The sequence below is a fragment of the Thamnophis sirtalis genome, unplaced genomic scaffold (assembly GCF_051295495.1).
Source record: "Thamnophis sirtalis isolate CommonGarterSnake01/CBP01778 unplaced genomic scaffold, rThaSir2_p1.2 scaffold_6, whole genome shotgun sequence".
Classification (NCBI taxonomy): domain Eukaryota; kingdom Metazoa; phylum Chordata; class Lepidosauria; order Squamata; family Natricidae; genus Thamnophis; species Thamnophis sirtalis.
In genome coordinates this window covers 130,869,103-130,896,163 of record NW_028261386.1, presented here as the reverse complement: position 1 = coordinate 130,896,163, position 27,061 = coordinate 130,869,103, and the positions used below count along the sequence as shown (strand labels likewise).

At 37.2% G+C, this 27,061-nt stretch overlaps 1 protein-coding gene across 2 annotated transcripts; it reads left to right on the top strand.

Annotated features, from left to right (window-relative positions):
• The first annotated feature begins 2,882 nt into the window (after positions 1-2,882).
• On the top strand, positions 2,883-26,642 carry FBXO9 (F-box protein 9). 2 transcript variants are annotated; one of them, XM_014061660.2, is made up of 13 exons: positions 2,885-3,268; positions 7,315-7,392; positions 7,757-7,909; positions 8,619-8,676; positions 11,572-11,671; positions 13,806-13,933; positions 14,868-14,982; positions 16,150-16,268; positions 20,253-20,343; positions 21,502-21,597; positions 21,956-22,049; positions 23,019-23,173; positions 25,345-26,642. In XM_014061660.2, the coding sequence occupies exons 1-13, from the start codon at positions 3,266-3,268 to the stop codon at positions 25,451-25,453; spliced, it is 1,299 nt and encodes a 432-aa protein (XP_013917135.1). In that variant the 5' UTR covers positions 2,885-3,265; the 3' UTR covers positions 25,454-26,642. The 2 variants fall into 2 exon arrangements, with proteins under 2 accessions (XP_013917136.1, XP_013917135.1); XM_014061661.2 differs by lacking the exon at positions 7,757-7,909 and having other exon boundaries at positions 2,883-3,268.
• The last annotated feature ends 419 nt before the right edge of the window (positions 26,643-27,061 follow it).

Here is a 27,061-nt window from a genome sequence, read left to right as displayed (position 1 = left end):
ACAGCCACATTGGAGAACCACCAGGAGCTTTCTCTGGTGAAAGCAACTCATCAGCTCCCCCATATGGACTTTTGCTAAGTCTGCCTGGAGGTTGGTGTAATTCGCTGGAGAAGCAGCGAACCCAATTGAAGTAGGATCTAAAAGTAAGGTCTGTGGAGGAGAGGTAAGGGAAGAAGAAAGAGGTACGGAGAGGTGGGTGGAAGGGAGAGAAGAAGAAGAAGAGGGGGGAGGAAGAGAAAGAGAAGGAGAGAAGGTAGGAAGGAGAAGGCAATAGCAATAGCAATAGCAGTAGACTTATATACCGCTTCATAGGGCTTTCAGGCCTCTCTAAGTGGTTTACAGAGTCAGCATATTGCCCCCAACAATCTGGGTCCTCATTTTACCCACCTCGGAAGGATGGAAGGCTGAGTCAACCCTGAGCCGGTGAGATTTGAACCTGCTGTTCAAAGGAAAAGGGTAGGAGTAGGGAAGAGGTAAGGGAAGGAAGAAGGGGACGGAGAGGAGGGAGGAAGAGAGAAAAAGAGAAGGAGAGAGGGCAGGAAGGAGAAGACAGAGGGTAGGAGTAGGGGAGAAGTAAGGGAAGGAAGAAGGGGACGGAGACGAGGAAGGAAGGAAGGAGAAGGAAGGGAGGGAGAAAAGAAAAGAAAGAGAAAATGAGGTGGTGTCTTAGCAGGTGCGAAGGATGGTAAACAAAGCATTTCAAACTATACTTTATAATCTTTTAAATGGAATAATAATAATATAAGAATGGCAAAGAAAAAGAATAACTATGTGAATGTATACTTATAACTGTATGTAAGAGAATAAATGACAGTAAAAATATAAAGCATAATATAGGTAAATAATATCTGGTCATAAGTAGCTAAGTATAAATAAACAAAGAAATGTACATAAAAATGGATAACGAACAAGGAGATTATGAACGCAAGATAGAAATGTATAGAAGGGAAAACACTAACTGCAAAGAAACCGATTCGGAACTGCGGTATGATATACGATGGAACTTATTGTTCCTATGTTGTTTTTAAGTTATGTGTTTGTTTCTGTTGATGTGCTTATGTGTTTAAAATAAAAATTTATTACGGAAAAAAAAAAAAGTAAGGTCTGTGAAAATTCTCCAAACAAGGGGTTTAATCTCCAGTATGTAAGTATGACAAAAAGGCCTCGGCACACATACAGAGTAGTGTATATTTATCAGTGGGTTAATGCAGATTTGAGCTCAACCCAGTTTTTAAATACAGATTTAAGGTTCTTTATGGGCATTCTTTACAGAGAATGAGGTGGCTAGATGGAGTCACTGAAGCAGTAGGCGTGAGCTTAAATGGACTACAGAGGATGGTAGAGGGCAGGAAGGCCTGGAGGAACGTTGTCCATGGGGTCATGATGGGTTCAGTGGCGAGATTCAGCCAGTTCACACCTATTCGGGAGAACTGGTTGGTAACTTTCTAAGCAGTTGGGAGAACCAGTTGTTGGAAGAAATCTCCTTTTGTTTTTTCCAGGGGTTTTACAGGGCTAATCCTGTAAGGAAGGCAGGAGGGAAACATTCTGGTGTTGTTTCTAGCCTAATCTTTATTGCCCTGCTAACAGAAACTGCCTCTCCGGTTAACCCTTATTACCATTGTAACAGCTAAGGCGAAGCGCCCATCAACCTGAGTGACCTTGAGTTGGCCAAGCCCACCCAGTCACATGACCACCGAGCCCCACCTACACAGATGGTCATTAGGGCAGAGAACCGGTTGTTAAATTATTTGAATCCCACCACTGATTGGGTTGGACACGACTTCGCAACTAACAACAAACAACCCCTTCTTTACCCATATGCATTTCACCATCGCACAGACCAAGAATAAACTGTATTCTGCACTACGAACATCGACGTCATCAGCAATTTACAGAACTTTTTTATAAGTTTAGGAATATGGGGTAAATTACTACCTCAAACAGGGTAGGAACTGAAATCTAGCCGAAGACACCAAACAAGATGATTAGCATCTAAAGAGCCGAGGTGGCGCAGTGGTTAGAGTGCAGCACTGCAGGCTACTTCAGCTGACTGCAGTTCGGCTGTTCAAATCTCACCAGGCTCAGGGTTGACTCAGCCTTCCATCCTTCCGAGGTGGGTAAAATGAGGACCCGGATTGTTGTTGGGGGTGATATGCTGACTCTGTAAACCGCTTAGAGAGGGATGAAAGCCCCATGAAGCGGTATATAAATCTAACTGCTATTGCTATCAAAAATAATGATGGGATAAAATCTCCGTCCGCATACTAAAGGTCGGTGTAGCTTTAGTAAAGAATGGGGAGAATAAAATTTCAGTATGTACATCCTCATTTGGAAGCGTGTCTAGTAAATGCATTGCATTATGCTATTCTGCTTTTGTCTGCAAAAATACTCTGTCTCACCTTGGCCAGGCTTTTAAGACCTGTGGACTTCAATTCCCAGAATTCCCCAGCCAGCACAGGGGATTCTGGGAATTGAAGTCCACAAGTCTTAAAAGTGGCCAAGGTGGGGGACACCCCTGATGTGGAGGCTCTGCTAGTGCAACCTACAAACTGAAGCGTGGTATTTGAGGGAGTCTTCCCCTATTTTCTTCTTTTCTCATCTGGGAATTTAGGAGGCAAAATACCAGACGTATTTTTCCATTTCCCTACTTTCTAAATTCGAAAACCCTAAACCAGCCAATCACAGGGCCGACTGCTTGGGCCAGCTCCCAGAGTCCCTTGCGACGCTTACGTTTCCTAGCGCAAAATACGAAAAAGGGGGCGAGTCACGGGGACAGCGCGCGGACGCGCGCGGCCCTCTGGGAAGCGCAGTCCACGTGAAGCTTGTCCGCTCCGTTTGTTTATATTGGTCTAGGCGCATGCGCGCTCCGCCGCTTTCACCCCCCCCTTGCTCCATCTCGTTCGGTCGCTGACGTTCCCCTCGCGCGCGCTCGCTCTCTCGCTCGCAATCGCTCCTCGCTTGTCTTTTTTTGAGAAAATGGCTGCCGTACGCCGCGCTCGCAGTGACTCCCGCTGCGTAGTCCGCTTCTCTGACCGAGAACTCTACTAATTTTTTTTCTATCCCTGCCTTGGTAACCCGCTCGAGAGGGAGGTGAATAAAGAGTCCGGGAAAAAGAGAGACCCGACGGGCCGTTGAGAGGCGGCGGCGGCAACAACAACCTTCAACCAACCGGGACAAGGCCGCCCCCGAGTTCGAAAACGGCCACAGCGCTGCCGTTTGGCGACGGTTGGACGGACGGCCTGGCTGCCTCAGCCACGGCCTCAGCATGGTGAGGGGAGGGGCTGCGGGGCGGGTGCGCGTGACGAGAGCGCGAGGAGGGGGGGGTGAGGGGGGTCTCGCGCTCTAAAACGCGCAGTCGCCGAAGGGGACTAGGCGGCCCCGCCCCTCCAGAAGGGGCGACGCGGAGGGAGGGGGTGGAGGAGGCGAGGCGGTTGATATCGCGAGACGCGCTCAAATCGCGCCTCGGTTCGGCCTCTTCGCCGAACGTTTGTGGAAGGTTTTATATATATATATATATATATATATATATATATATATATATATATATATATATATATATATATGTATGTATGTATGTATGTATGTATGTATGTATGTATGTATGTATGTATGTATGTATGTATGTATGTATGTATGTATATATATATATATATATATATATATATATATATATATATATATGTATGTATGTATGTATGTATATATATATATGTAAATATATATATGTATGTATATATATATATGTAAATATATATATGTAAATATATATATGTATGTGTATATGTATATATATATATGTAAATATATATATGTAAATATATATATGTATGTGTATATGTATATATATATATATATATATATATATATGTATATATATATATATATATATATATGTATATATATATGTAAATATATATATATATATGTATGTATGTATGTGTATATAAATATAAATATTAAAATATAATGTAATATATTTGATTTGATTTTAATTTTATTTGTATGCCGCCCTTTTCCCTGAAAGGGACTCAGGGCGGCTCACAACTCAACGGCCTGGCTGCCTCATATATATATTTATTATATAATAAATATATTTATTATATTATATTATTTATTATATATATTATATTTTAAAAAACCGTGAAAAGTGCACAAATGAGTGCGCCATCCAGTTTAAAAGCGCAACAAAGATTTACAAGGCCGAGCTATGCAGCAACTCTTTTTAAGTAGATCCTAAATATATAATATTATATTATATTTATTTATTATATTATTTATTTATTAAATTATATTATATTTTTTAAAAAACGTGAAAAGTGCACAAATGAGTGCGCCATCCATTTTAAAAGCGCAACAAAGATTTACAAAGCTGAGCTGTGCAGCAACTCTCTAAGTAGATCCTAAATATATAATATTATTATATTATATTTATTTTTTATTTATTTATTATATTATATTTATTATATTTTTTTAAAAAACGTGAAAAGTGCACAAATGAGCGCGCCACCCAGTTTAAAAGCGCAACAAAGATTTACAAGGCCAAGAAGCTTTGCAGCAACTCTTATTTTAAGTAGATTCCGTCGAAAAGACCAAACATAGCCAGCCGTCCGTCACCAGAAGGTGCTGAAGCCTTTAGTTTAAATAAGTGGTTTCCGCTGATGCCAGAAACAGTTGGAATACGATATTGGGATGAATGCGGTTCGGGGTGGCAGAATTAGAACTAGGCACTTGTTTCTAGCAAGTCCCTGGAAAGTGCTAGCAAAGAGACTAACGTGACATCTGCTCTGCCTGCTCTCTTTCACGTGGTGGTTCGTTCCCAAGGGGGGGGGAAAGAATATCAGCTTAATGACTTTGGCAAAGGTAATTTGTTTTTTGTTTTTTAACAATCAGACAGAATCATACAAGAGAAAAGTAGGTGGGCACATGCAGTTTAACTGCGATTTGTTGGACAGGTTGTAGTGAATGTGTAGTTACTGAGATTTTTTGCCACCCACTTGCCTGTTCTAATGTGGTTTACAATATTACGAAATCCAATTTTAATGAAATGCGTTAGTAAAACCAATAAATATAGAAGTCTTTAAAAGGTCTGTTTTTGTCATCTTCTGCAACATGGAAAGAGGCACACCTGTTTTGGACAAGGTGTTCCAGTGGGAAGGATCTGTTGTTGAGAAAATCAAGCCTCTGAGTTCTCATCTCTTTTTTTTCTCATCTGGGGTGTCCATTCTCTAATAGATCATGAAGGTAGTGCAGATTTTACGTGAAGGAGACTGTTACAAAGGCCCAAGCAGAAATATATCCAAGGACTTGACATCTCTTCTGCAACAGCATCAAATTGATATCACCCTCTCAGAAGAGAGTGGAACTACAAAACTGTCTCCAGTCCCCCTCTCTTGCAAGCAGCTCAAAAAGATACCATGTTGTTATACCGAAACTTGCAGAGAGGTCTACAGGAAAGGAGAATGCATCACAGCTGTTTCAAGTTGCGTCTACAAAAACATGTTCTGTTTCATGTCTTGTTTAGAAAGGATCCAAATAATCTGTCTCATCCAGGACCCTTTTGTAGTTGAAGCCTAGCTACCTTTTCTGCAGCTTTTTCAAACAGTAATAGGTTGGATAAGTAGATCCAGGGAAGTATTTTTAAGAAGAGAGACCAGTTTCTTTAATGGCTGAAGGTATTGCCTCCTCTTCCTTTAGCAGTGGTTGATTGATCAGCTGAAACCATGTGCTCCATTCTTGTTAGAAGTTCACATTGAACAGTAAGGATCTAATTTGCATGTAGCCGCCTCAGGCATCCACCTTGAAGCAATAGTTTACAAATTACAATTTACATACTGCAGTAAATAAAATCTAAACTCTTAAAAACTCTGGTTATGGTCAGTGTATGCATTTGATTGTCCCTCTTCTCCTGCTTCTTGAGAGGTCTTACAATTTAAATTCAAGGACATTAATAGTTCATAGAAAGCCCTGAGAAGTGGGACATTTACAAATTGATTAAAGAAATAAAATAATTGCAACACAATATTCTCTATATAGAGAGTGAAAAGCATGGGAGTGGGGTGGAACATCAGTCGGCATGGGCCTTTTAACTGAACAGTTTTTAAAACCAGGGATGATGCACATTTCTATTATTACCGGTACTTATCTAGTTTCAAGGAAGCAGTTGGATTCTTCAACATTAAACTTGATAACAGAGATGAGGGAGAACAAGTTGAAGTTAAATCCAGACAAAACAAAGGTGCTTTTGAAAAACAGAACTCTGGACTTGGAGAGAGTGGTAAAACCTGTTTTAGATGAGATTGCCCTCCCTGAAGAGGAGCAGATTTGACATTTAACAGCAGTCTTGAATCTGCAGGTGAAGGCTATTATATAACATATCCATTCTTTGGTTATAACCTGTCTTGAGTTCTGCAATATGTTTATCTTATGGCTGTCCTTGAAGAGTACTTGAAATTAGTAATTGGTGCAAAAATGCAATAGATAGGTTGCTATGTGATACAAGGTACAAAGATCAAACAATGCTTGTAGTGAAAGATTTGTATTGGGTTGATTATTTGAGATACTGCCTTTGTTATTGGGAATCTGCTAAGGAGACCTTTTGGAAGATTACTCTGTGGTACTTCTTGTAGGGCATCAAAGCAATAGCTCAAAAATATGTTTGGTTTGCAATCTCCCATCCATGCCACTAGTGGATACTATTTTGTCAGCAGGATTATAGAGTTGGCTTCGAGTTATTAAATTTTTCTCCTAGAAGGAATCAGTTTTCCAGTTGTATACTGGAATTTTGAATGCATACACACTGAACATCAGAAATATTTGTTGAATTTCCTACCTTGTGATAATGCAAACGTCAACCATCTGAAACAGTTCTGAAATTTTAAGTAAAGCAATTGAAAAAAAACCTTAAAACTAATGAAATAAACAATTACCCTGACAAGTAAAATCAAGAGGGGAATAGATAAATTGTCAGGTCATGGCAAAACCTTTGCACTATGGAAGATTTCCTAATCTTCAAAATCAATTTATTCCCAGAGTGGATACACCACAGGAAACATCTGCCCCTATAACATCATTAAAGGAATTTCAGTCAGCCAAAGAGTCAGGAAGACATCCTATCATGAATATAAGGATTGATTAGGCCTATATTGAAGCAATTACTTAGGTAACACAAGTTGTTTAGGGCTTTTCATTAACATTGCAAATGTCTGAGCAACTGATTAAAATGGACCATTTCTAACAATTTTTTTGTTAGTATCTGTGATTTTATGATATTAATATATAATGACTTGGAATACTAACTTGATGTTTCTTTATTAGGCAGAAGGAGAAGAAGATTCTTGCTCTGACATAGTAAAGGAGGATGACAATGATATTTCTGGTGAAGCAAATCTTGAGGTGTGCTGTTTTATCCTCACTCGTGTAGTAATATATACAATTTTATTCTTTATTCCATGTGCCTTTGTACTTTTGTCTCAACATAAAACTTTTCTGTATATTAGCTTTAAATGGAAAACAGTTTTATTTTGGGGGATGCAGTTGCAATGATCCTTAAAATTTTTCATAAGAATAATTGTTTATTAAGATTATGAAAAATCAACTTAGTAGAAAAATATTTCTATCCATGTGACAGAAATACTTTATATTCTTGATAGGAACATACATCCCTAGAAATTCAGTATTCCTTTTCTTTCTATCTGTAGAACTTCAGCTGCTGCTTCTTATAATGTTTATTGATCATTCTTCAAAAATGGATTTTTAGGCAGAGCTTCAGATGTTCAGAGCCCAGTGGATGTTTGAACTTACCCCAGGGGGGAGCCCTACAGGTCTGGAAACTCGATCCTGCAGAACAAGAGGGTCTTTATTAAAGACCATAGATACCAAAGGGAAACTCGAACTTGCAAAAGAGGAAAAGGTAAACAATTTAAACCTGCTAAGAGCCATGGTGGTGCAGTGGTTAGAATGCAGTATTGCAGGCTAATTCTGTTGACTGCCAGCAGTTCGGTTCCCACTGGCTCAAGATTGACTCAGCCTTCCATCCTTCTGAAGTCAGTAAAATGAAGACCCAGATTGTTGGGGGCAATATACTGACTCAACCGCTTAGAGAGGGCTGTAAAAGCACTATGAAGCGGTGTATAACTTTAAGGGCTATTGTTATTGCTGTTGCTTTTGCTATTTCTACATTGTTAGCATTCATCTTTTAGTGTTTCAGTATGTATAAAGTATAACCTATTTTTTTTATTTCTATTCTTACAATTGAGCTGTATCTTATTGAAATAATGCTGTCAGTATTATGAGGAAAAAAACCTTGTCCTCAATTTCCTGTACATTTGGATTTATGTTCAACGAAGTAAAGGCAAAATATGATTAAAAACACGATCAGATATTGGAAAAAAAATACAGGATTGTAGTGCAATTAACATGATTAACATTGAAGTAATCAGTTTTGGTCAATAATTAGGTTGTTTATTAAAATTTAATTAGCCATGGAAAAACTGCTTTTGATTTTTTTTAAAAATAATATTAAAAAAAATACTAATAGAAGGCTGCATTTCATTACTTAAGTCAATTTTCTTTGCTTACATGTAAGGAATTCCAAAAACAAATGACTAATTTTTGTGCAGGCAAGAGAACTGTTTCTGAAGGCAGTGGAACAAGAGCAAAATGGAGCTCTTTATGAAGGTAATTCAACATTCCGATTTAATGTCATATATTAATTTCTTGGACCATGTTCCTTATGAGCTAAAACCATTTACTGTTATAGTGAAAAATACAATGTAAAGATTCATTATTAACAGGCAACATGGTTGTCAAGCCCCCAACATATAATTTGTTTATATACTGCTGTTCTCTGGGAGGTGTTGAGCCCCATCTAGTAGCCGGAGACAAATCCATTATTGTTTGGAAACTGATCTGACCTTTTAAAGCATCCATCTTCCCATCATCCCTCATTCCAAAAACAAGTGCATTTGAAAGACATCAAGCAGTCATTTCTCTTCCACTCTCTTTAGTGCTGTGGTGTTGCAATGTGTCCTGGCCCTTCTGAAAAGGGAATGAACGCAGCTTCTTTTGTGTGTGGTGGGGTGGTTGCTTGCGAAGCGGAGGATCTGGTCCATGTGAGTGGGTTTGCGGTAGACACGGGTTTCCTGTTCTCTGTTGCTTACTTTCCTTATGTTAATATCAAAGAATGGGGGTCTTGTCTGTTTTCTCTTCATGTGTGAAGTTGATCCTGAGGAATCTGAGTACTTGCAAATAGATATTCCCATTAAAATTGAAATATGTGTTGAGGTATAGATCCAGAAGTTTCATGATGGTTGCTATAGACATGGAGTGTTCTATGGCAGAGTCATCTTTGTAAGTATGGTGTTTAGTGAGTAGGTGGTGTTTAGCCAGGTTGGTATCACGGTGACGAGTACGGTGATATTGAAGGAGACCATGATTCCTTCCTTGTTGATTTTGATGTGCTTGATAAGTTGGATATATTGTTCTGGGGAATTTATTGAGTGGGTTGAGTCAGGTGTCTAAGAGTTTCTCCTGCAGGGTTTTTGCTAGTTTATACATCGGTGTTCTGGGTAGAGACATAGTTGGGTGTAAAGGGATCCCATTCTTGTATATTTTTGGGAGTCCATAGAACTTGGATGTGGAGGATTGATTTGATTGATTTGATTTGATTTATTACATTTATATGCCGCCCTTTTCCCTGAAGGGGACTCAGGGCGGCTCACAACTCAATCAGGGAAGGAGGTACAGACAGGGAGATAAAAAAGACGAGACATAACAATACAAAATTTAAAAACACACAACAACCATACCATTCGAGAAGGGGGGCAAAAACTCTTTAGGAGTCTTGTGGTTGCATGTTCTTTCTCTCTAGTGGTGTTAGCTGTTTTTCTTTTTCCATTTTCCTTAGGGTGTCTTTTATTTTTTTCTCTAGCTGTTTTGTTGGATCATTGTGGATTATGTGGCAGGTGTCATGATTTGAATGGTTTTCAGCTTTGCTGATATAATCAGTTTTGTCCATAACCACAGTCGGTCTACCTTTGTCTGCCTGTGGGATGACAGTATTTTCATCTTGCTTCAGTTTCTTCAGTGTTCTCTTCGTCTTTTGCCTGTGTGTTTGTTTTATCTGTTGCATTGCTTGTTAGGATGATTCTTTGCCTGATGTCTTATTGTATTTCTTAGTCCAGGTAGTTCGATTTTAAAATGTATTTGAGGTTGGCTGAGAATTCAGTGGGGTCAGTGTCTTTGTGGTTGAGGTTGCTGTGTGTGAGGACAGTCTTTTCATCATCTGGTAGAGGTCTGCTTAGATAGATTTCTGATCCCTAATTCTGAGTTGTCTGGTGGTTTTGAGGTGATGGTATTGAGTTTCTCCTGCAGTGAGTTGCATTTTTGGGTTTGTATTTTGTTGGCATTCCTATGGATCGTGTGTTCTAAGATGTCTGTCGGGTCCTGTCCAAAACAGTTGAGGCAGGCGGGTTTTTTGCTCTTCGGTGATGCGTTGGTATTTTTCACGGCGGTTGTGGGCATTGGTGATTGGTAGCATATACTTTTTTCTTTGTTTGCGGAGGCATTTGTGAAGAAAGTGTAGCTGTTTGCAGGTCGATGATCATCTGGTGGCAAAAGTCTCTTAGAGGTGGGCAAGTCTGAGCATTGCATTTCCATGTGAGTTTGCAATAGTGGCAAATATCTGTATACTTCTGTACACAATTCTACATGGAGAAAAACATCACAGAATCTATTAACATGAACTGGCAGACAATCACTATGATCCAAAATCCCTAATAGCTACCCATACGGACACTGAACAGCACCAATTTGATTGAAGCAATACAAGAATCATCAACCATGCTACCACAGTAATTTTGAAGTAAGTATTGTAATAAATGGACTTAAACATTTTTAATAAAGATAGCAATATGGTTAATGTGCGTAAAATCCCCTCTCCTGTCCCTTCTGATTTATCTTTTTTTCTTCCTAATTTTTTTAATGGGAGGAGGGGAAGTATGTTGCAAAGCAACCTCACAGTCTTTATTCCAAGAATGTTTCTGGTCCTCATGTATTCAAGCAAGCGTCTTGGGATATTAGATGGATGATAAGGCCACAATCTTACCAGCTTATCTTACAGTGAATGGGTGCTTTGTGATTGCTCATATTAATGAAGACAGTTGCCAAAATATGTTCTCAACATTTCAAATGTGCTAACTGGCTCAAGCAACTCTGCCAATTTTAACCTCGGAGTACTTACCTTGCCCTGTCTATTAATTACTCTGATCCTTGTTGCTGATTCAATCCATTGCTCCACTCCTCCCAGCTGGTCACCACATTTTATCAATACCTGTAAAAAAAAGTATGGAAATAGTTAAATAGTATTATTATTAAAATGGCCTTTAATTAATCACAGTGATTGTACTCTCTTACCATCATTTTTGCAGAATGTGTTTTGAATTAATAGTATAATAACAAAAGAATGAACAGTTGCTTAAGAACTCTGCTAATGCACTGATTTTTAAAACTCCATTTTTAATATTCCAAAGTGTATGAACAATCAATTTAAGTAAACATTGCTTTTATTTTTAGCTATTAAATTTTATCGTCTGGCTATGCAATTGGTCCCAGATATTGAGTTTAAAATTACTTACACCAGATCTCCAGAAGGCGACAGTATTGGGAAAAGCTAGTAAGTATATATGTATGTATATATGTATGTATTATTTGAAAAAGTTGTACTTAGTATATACTGGATTTCATATTTATATAGTTATTGGTGGTGTTAGATGGACATGACCCAGAAACCATCTTAGTTAATTAGACGATTACTAGAGAGTACATTCATAAATAGCTCAAGTATATAAGATATTCTTCTGAATTTACATAGTAAAAACTATCCTGCTGCATAATTAAGGTAGTTTCCAAAAGTTTACTGTTACATATACAGTATATATTTTGGTCTGATTGATTTTTTAAACTAAAAATCTATTGAATCATCAGAATTTTTAAGGATGTTCTAGGTCTCAAATTGCCACTTTTTAAACATAATTTACTTTGTCCTATACTATTGGTAAAGAAACTAGAAGAAGCAAAAAGGCCTCAAACAAGGCAAAAACAATGTGATACATACACAGTTATTCCAATATTGGAAATCCAATATGAACTGAAGGAGCCAACTCTCCTCTCACAGTTAGGAAATACAGGTAGCCCTCGACTTACAACCATTTGTTTAGTGACCATTCAAAATTACAACATCGAAAGTGATTTATGACCATTTCTCACACAACCGTTGCAGCATCCCTACGATTACATGTTCAAAATTCAGATGCTTGGCAACTAGCATATATTTAAATAGTTGCAGTGTCCTGGGATCATATAATCACCCTTTGCAACTTTCTGACAAAAGCAGTATGGAAGCTCTGGCTTTGCGGGGGGGGGGTGTCTTCCTGCAGAACAATCTCTCTCTCTCCCCCCCCCTCCCCCCTTCCCCTCCCTCCAAGGCAGCCACATCCCTTCACTAACTTGCTTTCCAGCTCCATTCTCTGCTCCACATACAGGACAAGAAAAGTAGACTGTATGCCTATGGTAAAAACAAATACCAGAAAATGCCTTCCAAGTTCTCGGGGAGGGGGGGGGAGACCTTGCGAAGTTGGAAGTGGCCCCTCAAACTACTTTTCTTGCCCTGCACGTGACAGTGGAGAATGGAGCAGGAGATCAGGTTAGAGGAAGGATGTGGCTGCCTTGGGAGTGGGGGGGGGGTAGGGATCTCTCTCTTACACACCCACACACCATCCTTTCCTTGGGAACTCTGCACGGATGCAGAGAAGGCTTCGGTTAGAGCATTTAGGGGATGTGCGTCTGCACTGAGATCCCAAGGAAAGAACAATTGCCAGGAAAAGGGTGGAGTTTTTTGCCTCTTATCCTGTTCTGAGTCTGTGCCGAGCTTCAGAACAGGGTAAGAGGAAGGGAAATCTCCCCCTCCCCACTTTCATGCCGTTTGCAAAAACGCCCCATTTCGAGCCTTCAGTGTGAATATGCAGGTGAGAAGCGACCTCCTTTAGGCGTGAAAATCCATACACTTGGGACATCGGAGGAAGCTTTGCGAGGAGACGCTGCTGCCGAAGTGCAGGAAATACCCCCCCCCCCAGATCACCCTTTCAAAGAGGAGTTTCACCAGACGAAGAGGTGGCTGAGGGTGGCGTTTGTGTCGCCTTCATCCGGGTGAAACTCCTCTTTGAAAGGACGATCTGTAGGTGTGTGTGGGGGGGATTTCTTGCACATCAGCAGCAGCTTCTCCTTGCAGGGCTTCTTCCGATGTCCCAGGTGTATTGATTTCCATGCCTCCCTTTCCTGTTCCGCGGACGGAATTGCCTGCTGTGACTGTTGCCATTAGGTAAGGAGGGCCTGGGGCATTTGGGTTGTGTTGTTTGACCTCCAGCTTCTTTTGATATGACTGGCGTTTGCTGGAGGCAGAGCCCTGAGCGGCACCCACGAATCAGCTGTTTTGTGAATGGAGCAGCTCAACTGATCCGATTAAAGGTCCAAGAAGTCCTGAGGCGACCGCGGGAAGGGCTGCTAAACCCACCCTTCACTAGGGCTTATTTTGGGGGGTGGCTTATATTTTTGCCCACCTCGAAAATCTGGCATGGCCTTATTTTCAGGACATGTCTTATTTTTGGGGAAAACACGGTAGTTTCGGGACTTGTTCGTAATCGCTAAGGGACACATTGCATAACTTTGAACGTTCGCTAAGGGAACGCTCGTAACCCGGGGATGACCTGTATTATGATTTTCTGGTCTCATATTATGCCTGTGTTTTGTAGCATTGAAGATAATGAAGATGATAGCAAAATGGCTGACCTTCTCTCTTACTTTCAACAACTCACTCTTCAGGAATCATCCATCAAACTATGTCAGCCTGAGCTTAATCTGAGTCAGACTCACATCTCAGGTAAAAGAACATTTTCTGTAGGAATTAGTGGCATATTTTAGTATAGAAGATCATGAAAGGGATGTTCAGAAACCATGCTAAACAGGAGAAAATAGTTTGAGATGTTTAATAGGAACTGTATAGATTTTAGCAATAAAATAGTTCCTTCTTCATTGTTACAATTCATATATGTTCCAGGCTTAACATAATGCTTTCTGGTAGTAAATACATTTAGCATAAGAAATATATTCTAAATGTAGGGATCTGTAGAAATATGTTATAAATTATAACACGTTTTGTACTGAATTTCACTGGGTTCCTAACTAAATGCTGATTTATAAAAAGAATCTGTTAATTGTGACAGTTGCTGCAATTGCTTGTTCTAAAATTCTAAATCTAACAATTAAAAAAATAAAATATGTGCTGTTACCATATATTTTGTTATCTGAAAATGAAAGAAGAAAATTTCATTTTTAGATATTCATATCCATTGTTATTAGAATACATTTAAACATGTTGACATGTAGAGTAATTATTTTTGTGAAATGAATGATTTATGAAAGATTCAGCAACCTGCAAAAATAGTCATGCTTAATGTAATTTTTAAAAACATACTATATTTGAAGATGCATTAATGTTTAGTATAATATAGTACCACATTAAGAGTGGAATCCTTTGTTCATCCTTGTAAGCAGAAGGGCCCTTACCCTAAAACCTCTCATATCACCCGCAAATTTACTCTGGAAAGTTCAGTGATTCTCCAGTTGCTTTTTGCTGCTTGCTTGCTTTTGGTGCCAAGGGCTATAAGAGGGAGGAGAACTAATAGCAGCATTACATTACATCCCAAGCCAGTAATTTGGATGCCAACAGCCTCCCCCGCATTCGGTTTATTTTTTAGCGTGGATCCAAATCAAGACTACTGGAATTATTCTAATTTTTACATTTTTTTCCATAGTGTTGCCTATGGAGCTGTTAATGTATATTTTTCGATGGGTAGTTTCCAGTGATCTGGACCTGAGATCTTTAGAACAGTTATCACTGGTCTGCAGAGGTTTTTACATTTGTGCCAGGTAAAATTGAAACTATAATGCAATAAAAATTTCATTTATCCGGATAAAAGTGAGTAATTTTAGGATTTTTGAAATAAGTGGTGACAACCAATTTTTTGTGGTTATAAAAATAAGGTCTTTACTAAAAGTTACTGAATTTTTGGAAGTTTTAGATAAAAGATGTGGTCAGTTAACTAATAATACAAAGTATTTTAAAGAAGAAGCTTCACTAAAGCAACTAAAAACTTATTTATCAGGCATTATTCCCAGCCAGTTACGAAATAAACCTATTAGTATAAAATAATAAATGTATTCCTTAAAAATGTTTAAATGAATTACTATTACTCCAGTTAAGTAATGCTTTTATTAATGTAAATTATTCAGTGAATAATTCTTTTAATTTTGTTCTGAAAAACTAAGGCCACCTTAGATTATGGTTTTAAAATCATGAGAGTAAAAAATTATGAAATAAACAGCAAGTATTAAAAAAACTCCAGAAACTTATGTAAGTGTGAAGATTAGTGATGGAAAGTAGTTGTATGTTTCCATTAATGGAACAGTATTGAGGCAATTTCTCTCTGGTTCTCTAAGTAGCCTTTAGATTCTCCTCTGAAAAATTTATTGAAGGCCTGCAGGTTGGTTCCATTTCAAATAGCTAATTTCATTCCATCTGTTAAGCTAATTGAATTTGACTATTCAAATCAATTTGGGGAAAAAGTTGTTTTGACTTTCCTATGCAGTTTGATTCAGTTCAAAGATTTGATAAAAGTGACTTTGAATTAAACCTCTGAATAAAACTGCTGAGCCTATTACTGTATTCCATAAAGTTTTTTTTGCATGAGAAGCTCTGTTATTCTGATTTGGCATGTATTATGCAGTCATATATACAGAAAGAGGGAAGTTTTAAAGATAATTCTAGCTTGTGATATCTGATTCTAGTCTAATTAAGTTAAAAGCATATGCCCATGCACACACAGAATACAAAACTGATAAAGGAGGGAACAGGGTGAATTAAATCTTATCAAAGTGCAATTTTCCAGAATTTATTCAAAACTGAATAATAGTCTCATTTAAAGACACTATACAACCATCATTTGCAGTGTTTGATAACCAATAACACACAATATTTCTGAAACTCTTGTTTGTGTTAACATTTTTATAATCAGATCACACCGTCTTTTTTTCCAGGGACCCTGAAATCTGGCGTCAGGCTTGTTTGAAGGTTTGGGGCAGGACATGTAATAAAATGGTTCCTTATACCTCGTGGAGAGAAATGTTTGTGAAAAGACCTAGAGTTCGATTTGATGGTAAGAAACAGCAATATTGTAATGATAATCAGGAAAGGCCAGGACCATATAATTGCAACAATAGTTTCTGATTATAAATAGATTAGTTGGAAATGTGACTGGAGTATACTTGGGATTACTAACAATTATTGGCATTCTAAATATATACTTTGGCCTTATAACATAGTCCCACTTAAAAACACATAGTCACCTTTTTAATAACCTCTCATTGAATAGAATAATTGAATAATATGATATTTGCATTTGATGAGCTATTCTCTGGGAAGGACCTTTCCAGAAATTGCTAATGAAACCCTCCCAAAAACAAAATGGCAAGGAAAATTTTAATTAAATAAGGATGTTCCAATTTTTGTGTGTGTATCCAGAAGCTGCATTGCAATAAAAGACAAGGATCATGAAAAAAAGTTAAATGAATTAATCATTAAAATAATTGCTTATAAATAAAGTGCCCCATTTACAAAATTAATTCACTTTTTTCTTTCTTTTTTTAAAACAATTTTTTATTTATTTTTGAACAAAGACAAACTAAAAAGAAAAAAAACCCATCTTCCATTACAAATTGTAGAAAGTGTGTCAGTTGGTTACAGTATTTCCATGCATCTCTTCCATAGTCATCACCCGCTTTTCATATCAAATCGCTTATTTTAAATTCACATATTCATGTATATCACAATTATTATTTCTCAACCTTAATTAGACTATAATTGTTTTTACATCATTTTATATATAATAGTCAACATCTAGAATAGGATTATATGATAACATTCTATTAAATCATCCAATTACAATACATTTTATAACATATTCTAGATAAAGCTTTTAAACCTCCTCATATTCTCCATGTGTTGTTTATATAAAATTTCATATTATCAAACTAATATATGTATATGTATTGTTATCATTATTAATCATTATTTAACTATAGCTATTGTCACTTCATTTTATACATACTACTAGTAAACTAAATTTAGCTTAGCTTTTATTATACATTTTCATTGCATCAACCTGTATCTTTCCAGTAATAGTGCAGTCTTATATCTCTTGCCATTTGTAGTATTAATATTCTAGTTACCTTCCACAACATATTGTTCCTTTCGAATCTCATAAAAGCTCAAAACTCAGCATCTGCTCTTTCCGTCAGCTTATCTTTGGTTATTGCTAGTGCTTCTGTCAAGATTTCTCTCATTTCCGTCAATTTTTCTCTCTTTTCTTCTTCTGTGCTGGGGTAGAGTTCCAATCCATTTATCTCCCCTTTCCATATTCCGCTCTTGCCATTACCAACCACGCTCACTTTGTTGTCAGTATCCACATTTTTCTTATCTCTTTGCTCATTTTTTCCTTCCATTTTTTGAACTCTGTTCTCCACATTCTTCATTTGATAAACATCCTCAGTTTTTCCATCAAATGTTTCTGTTTTGTATTCTATATTCTCCAATGTCTTTTCAATTCTCTGTCACAACTAATAGATTTTGAATTTCAAACATAATCATTTGCAATGTTACAGTTTCTTTTTCCTGCTGCGCCATTCTTCCAATTCCAGCCTCTAAGTGGCAGTGTAACTGCTTTTCCTCCTGTTGTTACAACCCTCTTTATAATCCTTTTTATTATCTTCTTTATATTCCAAGCTTAAGAAAGAAAAAAACCCCTTAAATGGAGATCAAAAACAATCCAATCAAGCATTATAAAAAAGAAGGAAAATGTTATTTAATCCATAGGTGTAAGCAAAAGTGAAAAAAGAAACAGGATAACACACTAAGTTTAATGTAGATTAATTTCATTAATTCATAAGAGCCAAGGTGGCGCAGTGGTTAACTGCAGCACTGCAGGCTACTGCTAGATCAGCAGGTCAGCGGTTCAAATCTCACCGGCTCAGGGTTGACTCAGCCTTCCATCCTTCCGAGGTGGGTAAAATGAGGACCCAGATTGTTGGGGGCAATATGCTGACTCTCTGTAAACCGCTTAGAGAGGCCTGAAAGGCCTATGAAGCGGTATATAAGTCTACTGCTATTGCTATTGCTATATTCATTGCTTATAGTCTATCTACAATTTTAATTTAACTTAATTTTTTTTGAGGGGGAGGGGAGTCTCTTTTTCTAATAATAAAATTTCCTCACCAATTCAACACACTTTCTCTTTTCGCTTTATTCCCGTTCTGGAGCTGTCCCAATTAGCTGCATTTCTGTTGCCGGAAAAAAAGGCTGTTCCTGGATCTTTCAGGGACTTTGTGCTGTCTCGGAGATGAGCAGGAGGTGCCTTTCTCAATCACCGTCTCTGCAGGACGGTTTAGGTCCGAATGGACCATCCAGCGGCAGAAATATCGACTGCGATCTCGGAACACCAAGATCGCATGTCGTGCCATCACGGCATGAGCCCCTTTCGCCTTCACTTTTTTCTATGTATGCAAACACTTAAGTATTTTTCTGTTGGACAGAAACAAAAAAGGAATAGTACTGTAGAGGAAATGTCAGGAAGGAAAGAAACATTTACAACAAGAAATGAAGAAAAGTGAAATGAGAGAAGGAGGGAAACAAACTAATACAGAGATTAGAGTACAAGGAAGAAAAGACAAGAGAAAGATTGTAAAAAGCTCAACAGAAGCCTTTAGGCATGCTTTATTCCCAACAAAGTCTGCCTAGCATTTGCCCTGTTTAGACATTATGCCTACTCTATATGTGACCATTTCCTCACACTTAAAGGAGAATAGTGCAAAACTGTACTAGTCCCACCTACCCCATTCTTGCCCTTCACATGTTGAGGTGAGCCTGCAGTGGAGAATGAGAGGAGAAGGAACTACAGGGTGGGGCATAACCTTTTCCTAGGGGGTCACAGCAACACTTGTAATAACAACACAAATAATTCATACACCATTCGAAAGCCCATCAAAAACTAAGTTTATTGACACGATTTAATAGTCAGTATGACCACCATTAGCCCTTCGAACAGCATTCAAACGAGGTGGATAAGAACACAACAAATCTTCAAACAGTTCCGTTCGATTTTCCAGATTTTTCAACACAGTTTCCAAATTCTCAAAGTTTCAACCGAAACAAATTTAACATTTAATAGCTCATTCAATTCAGTTTTTTATGGGCTTTAAAATGAGGTGTCGCGGAAGTTGCAAACTGCTGTCGATCTTGCTGTGACCCCCTAGGAAAAGGTTATGCCCCGCCCTCTGGAAAATCTGGAAAATCGAACGGAACTGTTTGAAGATTTGTTGTGTTCTTATCCACCTCGTTTGAATGCTGTTCGAAGGGCTAATGGTGGTCATACTGACTATTAAATCGTGTCAATAAACTCAGTTTTTGATGGGCTTTCGAATGGTGTATGAATTATTTGTGTTGTTATTACAAGTGTTGCTGTGACCCCCTAGGAAAAGGTTATGCCCCGCCCTGTACTTATGTAACTCTTGTCTCACTAAGAATAAGAACTAATCTGTGTGTAAACACCAGGGATCCTTCTTTCTCCTGCCTCTGTTGAATTCAGTTTCTTGTATGATCTCTTTTCTACCATCCTTGTTTGCACAACAGTCTTTATTTAAAAAATATAACAAGACTTTCCAATTCAAAGATAATAATTTGAAGAAAAAAAAACCTGTCATGCTTTTCAACCAACCAACAGTTCAAAAGCATGTAAAAATGCAAGTAGAAAAATAGGGACCACCTTGGTGGGAAGGTAACAGCGTTCTGTGTGCCTTCGCCATTTAGTCATGCCAGCCACATGACCACGGAGACGTCTTCGGACAGTGCTGGCTCTTCAGCTTTGAAACGGAGATGAACACCGTCCCCTAGAGTCAGGAACAACTAGCAAATATATGCGAGGGGAGCCTTTACCTTTATATAGAAGTTGCAATAGATGAGATTAGAATTGGTAAATTCAATGTGTGCAAAGAAGATTGAAAATTGTAATATGCTCTCTGTTTCAGAATCCTAAAATATACATAATTGAATATTTAAAGTATAATAAGCAGGCAACTGTATTTTATAGGGGTGTATATCAGCAAGACAACATACATTCGTCAAGGAGAACAATCTCTTGATGGTTTCTATCGGGCATGGCACCAAGTGGACTACTACAGGTACAGCCATTTTAAAATATAAAGTTAATGATCTCTCTTGTCTTCCTTTCAATGCAGTTCACACATAATACTGCAAACCAAGATATACAGTGAATTCAAATGATTACTTGTGTGTAAAAGATAATGATGGTTTAGATAATTGGCGCCAAGCATTTTGTGACTAAATTTTTTAATAATTCTGCTTTTAGACATTCCTAAAGTATTTAAAAATTACTAGGAGAAAATTGTGTGGGTATTCTGAATTTTCCATGATTCCCAGGCTATGAATATACAGAGCTAGCTTAAAGTATGTAAATTAAATCCTGAAATGAGCTGCTTTTGAATCATTATTTGATACTCTAGTATTTAATCTTCATGCTAATATCTCACTACTGAAATAGTTCCAGTAACAAAACTGAATCATCATAGTTAATGAGGTTCTGTTGACATGTTCTTTTGGTGCATTCTGTGATAAGGGCCGAGGTGGCGCAGTGGTTAGGGTGCAGTACTGCAGGCTACTTCAGCTGACTGCAGTTCTGCAGTTCGGCTGTTCAAATCTCACCGGCTCAGGGTTGACTCAGCCTTCCATCCTTCCGAGGTGGGTAAAATGAGGACCCGGATTGTTGGGGGCAATGTGCTGACTCTGTAAACCGCTTAGAGAGGGCTGAAAGCCCTATGAAGCGGTATATAAATCAAACTGCTATTGCTATAAGGTTCTTTGTATGCAGTGAAGTTTCAGAGCTTTTTTCTAATTGCATATCCATATCATTCACTTTAATTTCTTTATAATTGGAGACTTCGGGAAAAGCCACATTCCTTTGTACCCAGAAAACACAGAAGACTCCTGATTGATTAATACTTCATATATTATCTGTCTTTTTTTGGTGGACAAAGCCTGAGTCCCATATTTGTGTGTCCTACTAAGATTGATGCATGTTGCTCCTAAATTCAGACATAGGCTGACATACAACTAACCTGATTTCTGTATGAAACTGAGCAAGATTTGATTTGGAAGTTAGCACAAGGCCCTTTGGATCCTTACATTTATCATTTGTACATTAATATTTGTTTTTAACCAAAATATATACGTTTGGAAAGATGTTTCTTCATTTTATTGTTATTTTTAATACATTTTTGTGAACAAACCTAAATTGGGAAAATGTTGAACAATTCCTTTAGGTACCTGAGATTTTTCCCAGATGGCCAGGTAATGATGTTAACAACTCCAGAAGAACCTCAGTCTATTGTTCCTCGATTACGGACTAAAAACACAAGGTATCTTCCACATCTGTATTAAAGAATTATATTGTCCATGGGATCCTGATATTTTTAATGAAAGATAATTAGGTACATAGTAAAGCTACTATTATTTTTCATTGCTTAGATGATTAGACTAAAGAATGCATTAATCAAGAGATTTGAAAACTACACTTAAAGTTATCTTTAATGAAAGAAAACCATGTTACAATCTAAAGTTAATTATAATTTCAGTAAGCTCTGAATCATAGGGATTTAAGTTGGTCATTATTAATTTAAATCCTATTAATTCTCAGACCTAATTTAATAATAGTAGTCTTTGTATTAGCACTTGAATGAATATATTTTCATGAAATGTTTTCCTTCTAAATCTCAGAACTGATGCAATCCTGCTTGGACATTATCGCCTTTCCCAGGATACAGACAATCAAACCAAAGTATTTTCTGTAATGACAAAGAAGAAGGAAGAGGTATTTATGTAAGAAAATATTAATGGTCAACAGTAATCAACTGATTAATAGAATAAGAAAACAGTAAATAAGTATTGCACTTTAGGATAATTTGTTAAGTAAAAATACAACTTTAGAGTAGTTCTTTCTGCAAAATACTCTCTCCAAATATTCTTAAATTCTGAATGTAAAGAAAACTATCTTTCGGCATATTTTTTTCTTTTTAAAATGGAAGGTAGTGAAATATAAGGATATAAGGACATTGTTTAATAATTTTAATTGCTCTGCTTCCTGCTGCCTTGAACTGGTGAAGGCAAGCTGTAGATTTAAAGAGAAGACTGATTATTTGGCAATCTATATATGGATTTTCTTTTTCCTACCTTCTAGAGGCATAGAAGATTGGAATTAAGGGCTAGAAAGTGAACAAGAAAAAAATGTAAAAAGTGTTGAAAGCTAAGGGGGAAATTGAAGGCTTAGGAATATTAGAAATTAATAAGCCTTTTCCTGTTTTCTACCACATAGTAATTTTATAGATGCTTAATATTTTCACTATCAACATTTAAAAGTCTAGTTTTAGAAGTAGGAAACGTAATATTTTTAAGTATTATGTTGTATTTTATATTATTAACACTGTAGAAAAATACACTTCATTATAAATGTAGAAATGTTTTTGTCTGAATGAAAATCAGCATTCATAGACTCCAGAAGAAACTGATGTAGAAAAATATATCTTTTACTATTGTATGAATGCTGATTTGCATTCAGACAATAAACATGTTCTGTGTTTATCACTTCTCACAATAGGATCATTGTATTTTTATACATTAGCATAGGATATTGCTGACTATGGTTGATTAGTACCAGAATATTTTGTAGAAAGGAAAATGTCTTTGAAATGTAACATTTTATCTTTTAATTAAGATATAGTTTTAGTAGCTATTTTTTGCTGCATATCCTTGACAGCCCATTCCTTTCTTGTTTGTTATGTAGAAACCAATTGACTATCACAAGTTCAGATATTTCTGTCGTGTCCCTGTGCAAGAAACTGATCACAGTTTTCATGTAGGGTTACAGCTGAATTCCAGTGGCCGTCAGAAATTTAATAAACTCATTTGGATTCATCATTCTTGCCACATAACTTACAAGTAAGGTTTTTTTTTTAAATGCTATAAAAAAACTTTAAAAGTCCTTGAAACCTAACTAATAGAAGATATTTTATTTCTTCCTTTTTTACAAGCTTTTTTTATGCCTGCATACAACATGTAACAAACCTTGGCAACAGAAGGAATTATATGAACATTTATAGTACATAATCATACCACTTATATTATAAGAAATGTCTGTATCACTACATTTTAAACTGGAGCCTGTAAGATTAATAATTAGAGTTAATGTTCTAACATAAAAATAAATGCAACTATCTGAAAGGTGAGAATTGCCCATAATATCACATTGTTTCTAGTTGTTTCCATCCAACTAGCCAAATATTGCCAGCAGAATAGAGTGATGAAAGAATTTGGTTGTACATCAATAAGTAGGAAGAAGAGAAGAAGGGGAAAATCCATTGAGTGAATTGAAATCCTTTTGTAATTACATAGTTTGAAATCTTTGCTAGGCATTTTCTCATAGATGAAGCAGAATACTGATTTTAATTTCCTAGGCAAATAAATCTAATTTGGTCAATAATATTGAACAAATCAAGCCAGGGCAATCAAACATCAAAAATATTTGCCAGACTTATCTCACTTCTTTACATGGATAATTTGAAACTCTATTGAAAAACACCATTCAGAATAGAGTCGCTGCTCAACACTGGATGAAGAGAATCATTGCAAATACCTGGCATCCTTCAAGCTGGTAAAATTAAGTTCACTGAAGTCAAGAAGAAAGTTAGAAGTGAATACATCAAGAGAGTGAAGAAGTTCTTAAAGTCTAAAAACTCAGTGAAGGAGAAACCATCAAGGTAGCTAATACATGGACCATTCCAGTCACTAGAGCCAAATTAAAATGCTGGCTGCACAAGACCAAGTCTTAAAAACAAATGCATACAAAATCTGAATTGAGAAGGAAGCAAATGCCAGCTCTGCAAAAAAAGCTGAAAAAATAGTGGAGTACCTACTTGTGATTGCAAGAACATTGTACAGACTGATTACAAATAAATAGCATGACAAAATAGCAACAATAATGCATTGGAATAGCTGCAAAAAGATAATTTGCCTGCAAGCAAGAACTGGAGGGACCGTATAGTAGACAAAATAATAGAAGATGAAGAAGCTAAAAGTCCTTCAAACAGACAGCTGCATAAAACCCCAGACTTAACACTTATCAGTAACAAAATTGAAAAAATCTGGATATTGGATGCTGTTACCAAAAGAAAAGATGTCAATAGTAATAGATGCCTTGGGTGCAATTCCGATATTACAAAAAGACAACTCTATTTGGAACAGCTTATGTCCTGCAACAATATCTTTAACACTATCAAACAACGACCACTATCCCAGCTCCTTGAGAAGGATTTGATAGATAAAAATACCAAATCCAGTGTAAACATCTGCTGACTGTATGACGAACCCTAATAATAAGTGTATGTTGTGCCCAATTCTCAGTGACTCTGGGTAGATTACAAATTGTTAAAACGTTTAAAACAAGGGAAAAACAGAAAAGAATAAAGATGACAAAACTGGATGGGAACAATACATGAAGGGGGCTTTGGTTCCCCTTGGCAAAGGCCTGGATGCAGAACCACTTCTTCAGGGCCCTTTGTAACAACTAAGATGGGAGCCATTCAGATCTCATGGAAACCCATTCCAGCGAGCAGGAGCTGCTACAGAGAACATGGCCTTCTGAGGTCTTGACAGTTGACATTGTTTAATCAAAGAACCTGGAGCATGCCCATCCTGCCGGATCAGATAAACAGATACTAAACTAAACAAATTAATATGATATTCTTGTTAAATTGTTTTGCAGTATTTTAATAATTTGTGAGTTATTGTCTAATTAGCATCAGAAAATGGCATTTGTGCCTCAAAGTCTCTTCTAACCATGAAAATCATACACAACCATTTCTTTGCAGTCTAACTTATACATTCATGTATTATTTTGGAACCATGCTCCAGCTTTAAGGTCTGGAGAACTTTGGTGTCCAATTCCATTTTGCAAAACAGCCGTAAATGTAAACATGCTCTGGTTTCAAGTAAAATATTTTCTTACATAGGATGCAAAGAGAATAGGTACAAGTTATATTATTCAGGACAGTTTTCTTCCTTTTAAGCAAGGAATAAGACAGACATGCTGATCACTTTTTTCTCTTTTTTAGGTCTACTGGTGAGATAGTAGTCTCTTCTTTTGACATTGACAAGATGTACACCCCTTTGTTCTTTGCACGCGTGAAGAGCTTTACTGCAATTTCAGAAAGGCCTCTCTAAGAAGCTTATATTTCTTGCATGAAAGAAATTACAGCAAACAACATTTAAGTTATAAATGTGTGTGTGTGCAGGTGTGCGTGCGTGGATGGATGGATGGATGTGTGTGTGTATATATATATATATATATACATGCGTGTGCACACATACACATTATATATATATATATATATATATGAATTTTATTTTAAAATTGGGAGATCTTTTTGGAAGAATATATACTGGAAATACATTTGATTTAGGGTGGCAGGGTTATCTTTCTGGTTTTGATGTCAAATTTACACTTTATTTTAAACTTGTTTTATGTTGTGAAAAGACTTTGTAAGATACAAGGCATTTTTTGCCATCTCATTTTATGAGCAAAATTTATAAGCTGTTCTCTTTACAAAGTAAGGCTTCATCTGCCTATGCACCTTAAGTTCAGGAATTGTTATAAACATACTGCTGTACATAAAACATGGTGTGCGTGCTTGGGGAAGTCTCAAAATGTGAAGAATTTGTCCTGCATCTGTGCGTGGCCTATAATAGTATAATAGGAATTCATGTTCAGGAAGAGATGCTGATTTCAGTAGAAACTACAGCTTTATTTAAAAAAAAACAAGAAAAAGCAAAAGGTGAAAGTTCAGCTTCAGATGTCTTTTTTTTTTTTTAAATTATCTGGTTTTAAATAATCATAATCACTTCAGATGTTATGAGGCTTTAAGTCAGTGTTTCTCAACCTTGGCAACTTGAAGATGTCCGGACTTCAACTCCTAGAATTCCCCAGCCAGCGAATGCTGGCTGGGGAATTCTGGGAGTTGAAGTCCGGACATCTTCAAGTTGCCAAGGTTGAGAAACACTGCTTTTAAGTAGATGATGACAAGACAGCCACATTGCTGGATTGCTTGCCTTTGTCTTCCGGAACACTAAAGTGCATCATCTGAATTCTCTTATGCAAACAAACAGGGCTGCGTTTTGCTTTGTTTTTTTGTGTTTTAGCTCTTCTCCTAACCGCTAAAAATACTTTACGCCTCTTGGGCGTTTTGTAACCCTTAAACCTTTTCCTTTGGGACTCCTGCAGATGTTCAGGTACCGTGTGCTGCTTCTCCTGCGTATGTAATTTGGGAATTTGGATGCGACTGCCGTATTCCACCTGTCATAAATATGTATTTACTCATGTAACTCGCCCTTCTAAATGTTTTCCTTTTACCAAGTTGTGTCATTTTTTATTTTATTTTTTTCATTTTGGGGGGGAGAATATGGATGAAATAAAGATCACTTTGTTTGAAGTTCCATGATCTGGGTTGTCTGCCATGCTGAGTGCCAGTGACTAGCCAGCCTGCGGGGAAAAATCAGCCAACAGGCATAGGGAAAGTAATAAAGACCGCAGGACCCATCAGCCATTTCAACTGTATGCCATTAAGTCCCCAAGGGAAGTAACCTGTTGAAGAGATATGGGGCTAAGGGGAATTAGACGCTGAGAAAATTAGCAGGTACACATGCAGTGTAGAGGAAGAGGGCAAGGCCCCTAGCCATGGCTGCCTCAGTTTGTAAGATTTCTCCAAATTTTGTCTTGGCTGAAATCCAGAACAAACGCATGGCATCTTTTGATTCAGCTGAGTTACTGTCCTA

Excerpts from the sequence above, each read along its gene's own strand:
- FBXO9 (XM_014061660.2), top strand. Across the intron at positions 13,934-14,867 it reads GAGTCAGACTCACATCTCAG|TGTTGCCTATGGAGCTGTTA; the intron begins GTAAAAGAACAT and ends TTTTTTCCATAG. Across the intron at positions 22,050-23,018 it reads TGACAAAGAAGAAGGAAGAG|AAACCAATTGACTATCACAA; the intron begins GTATTTATGTAA and ends TTTGTTATGTAG.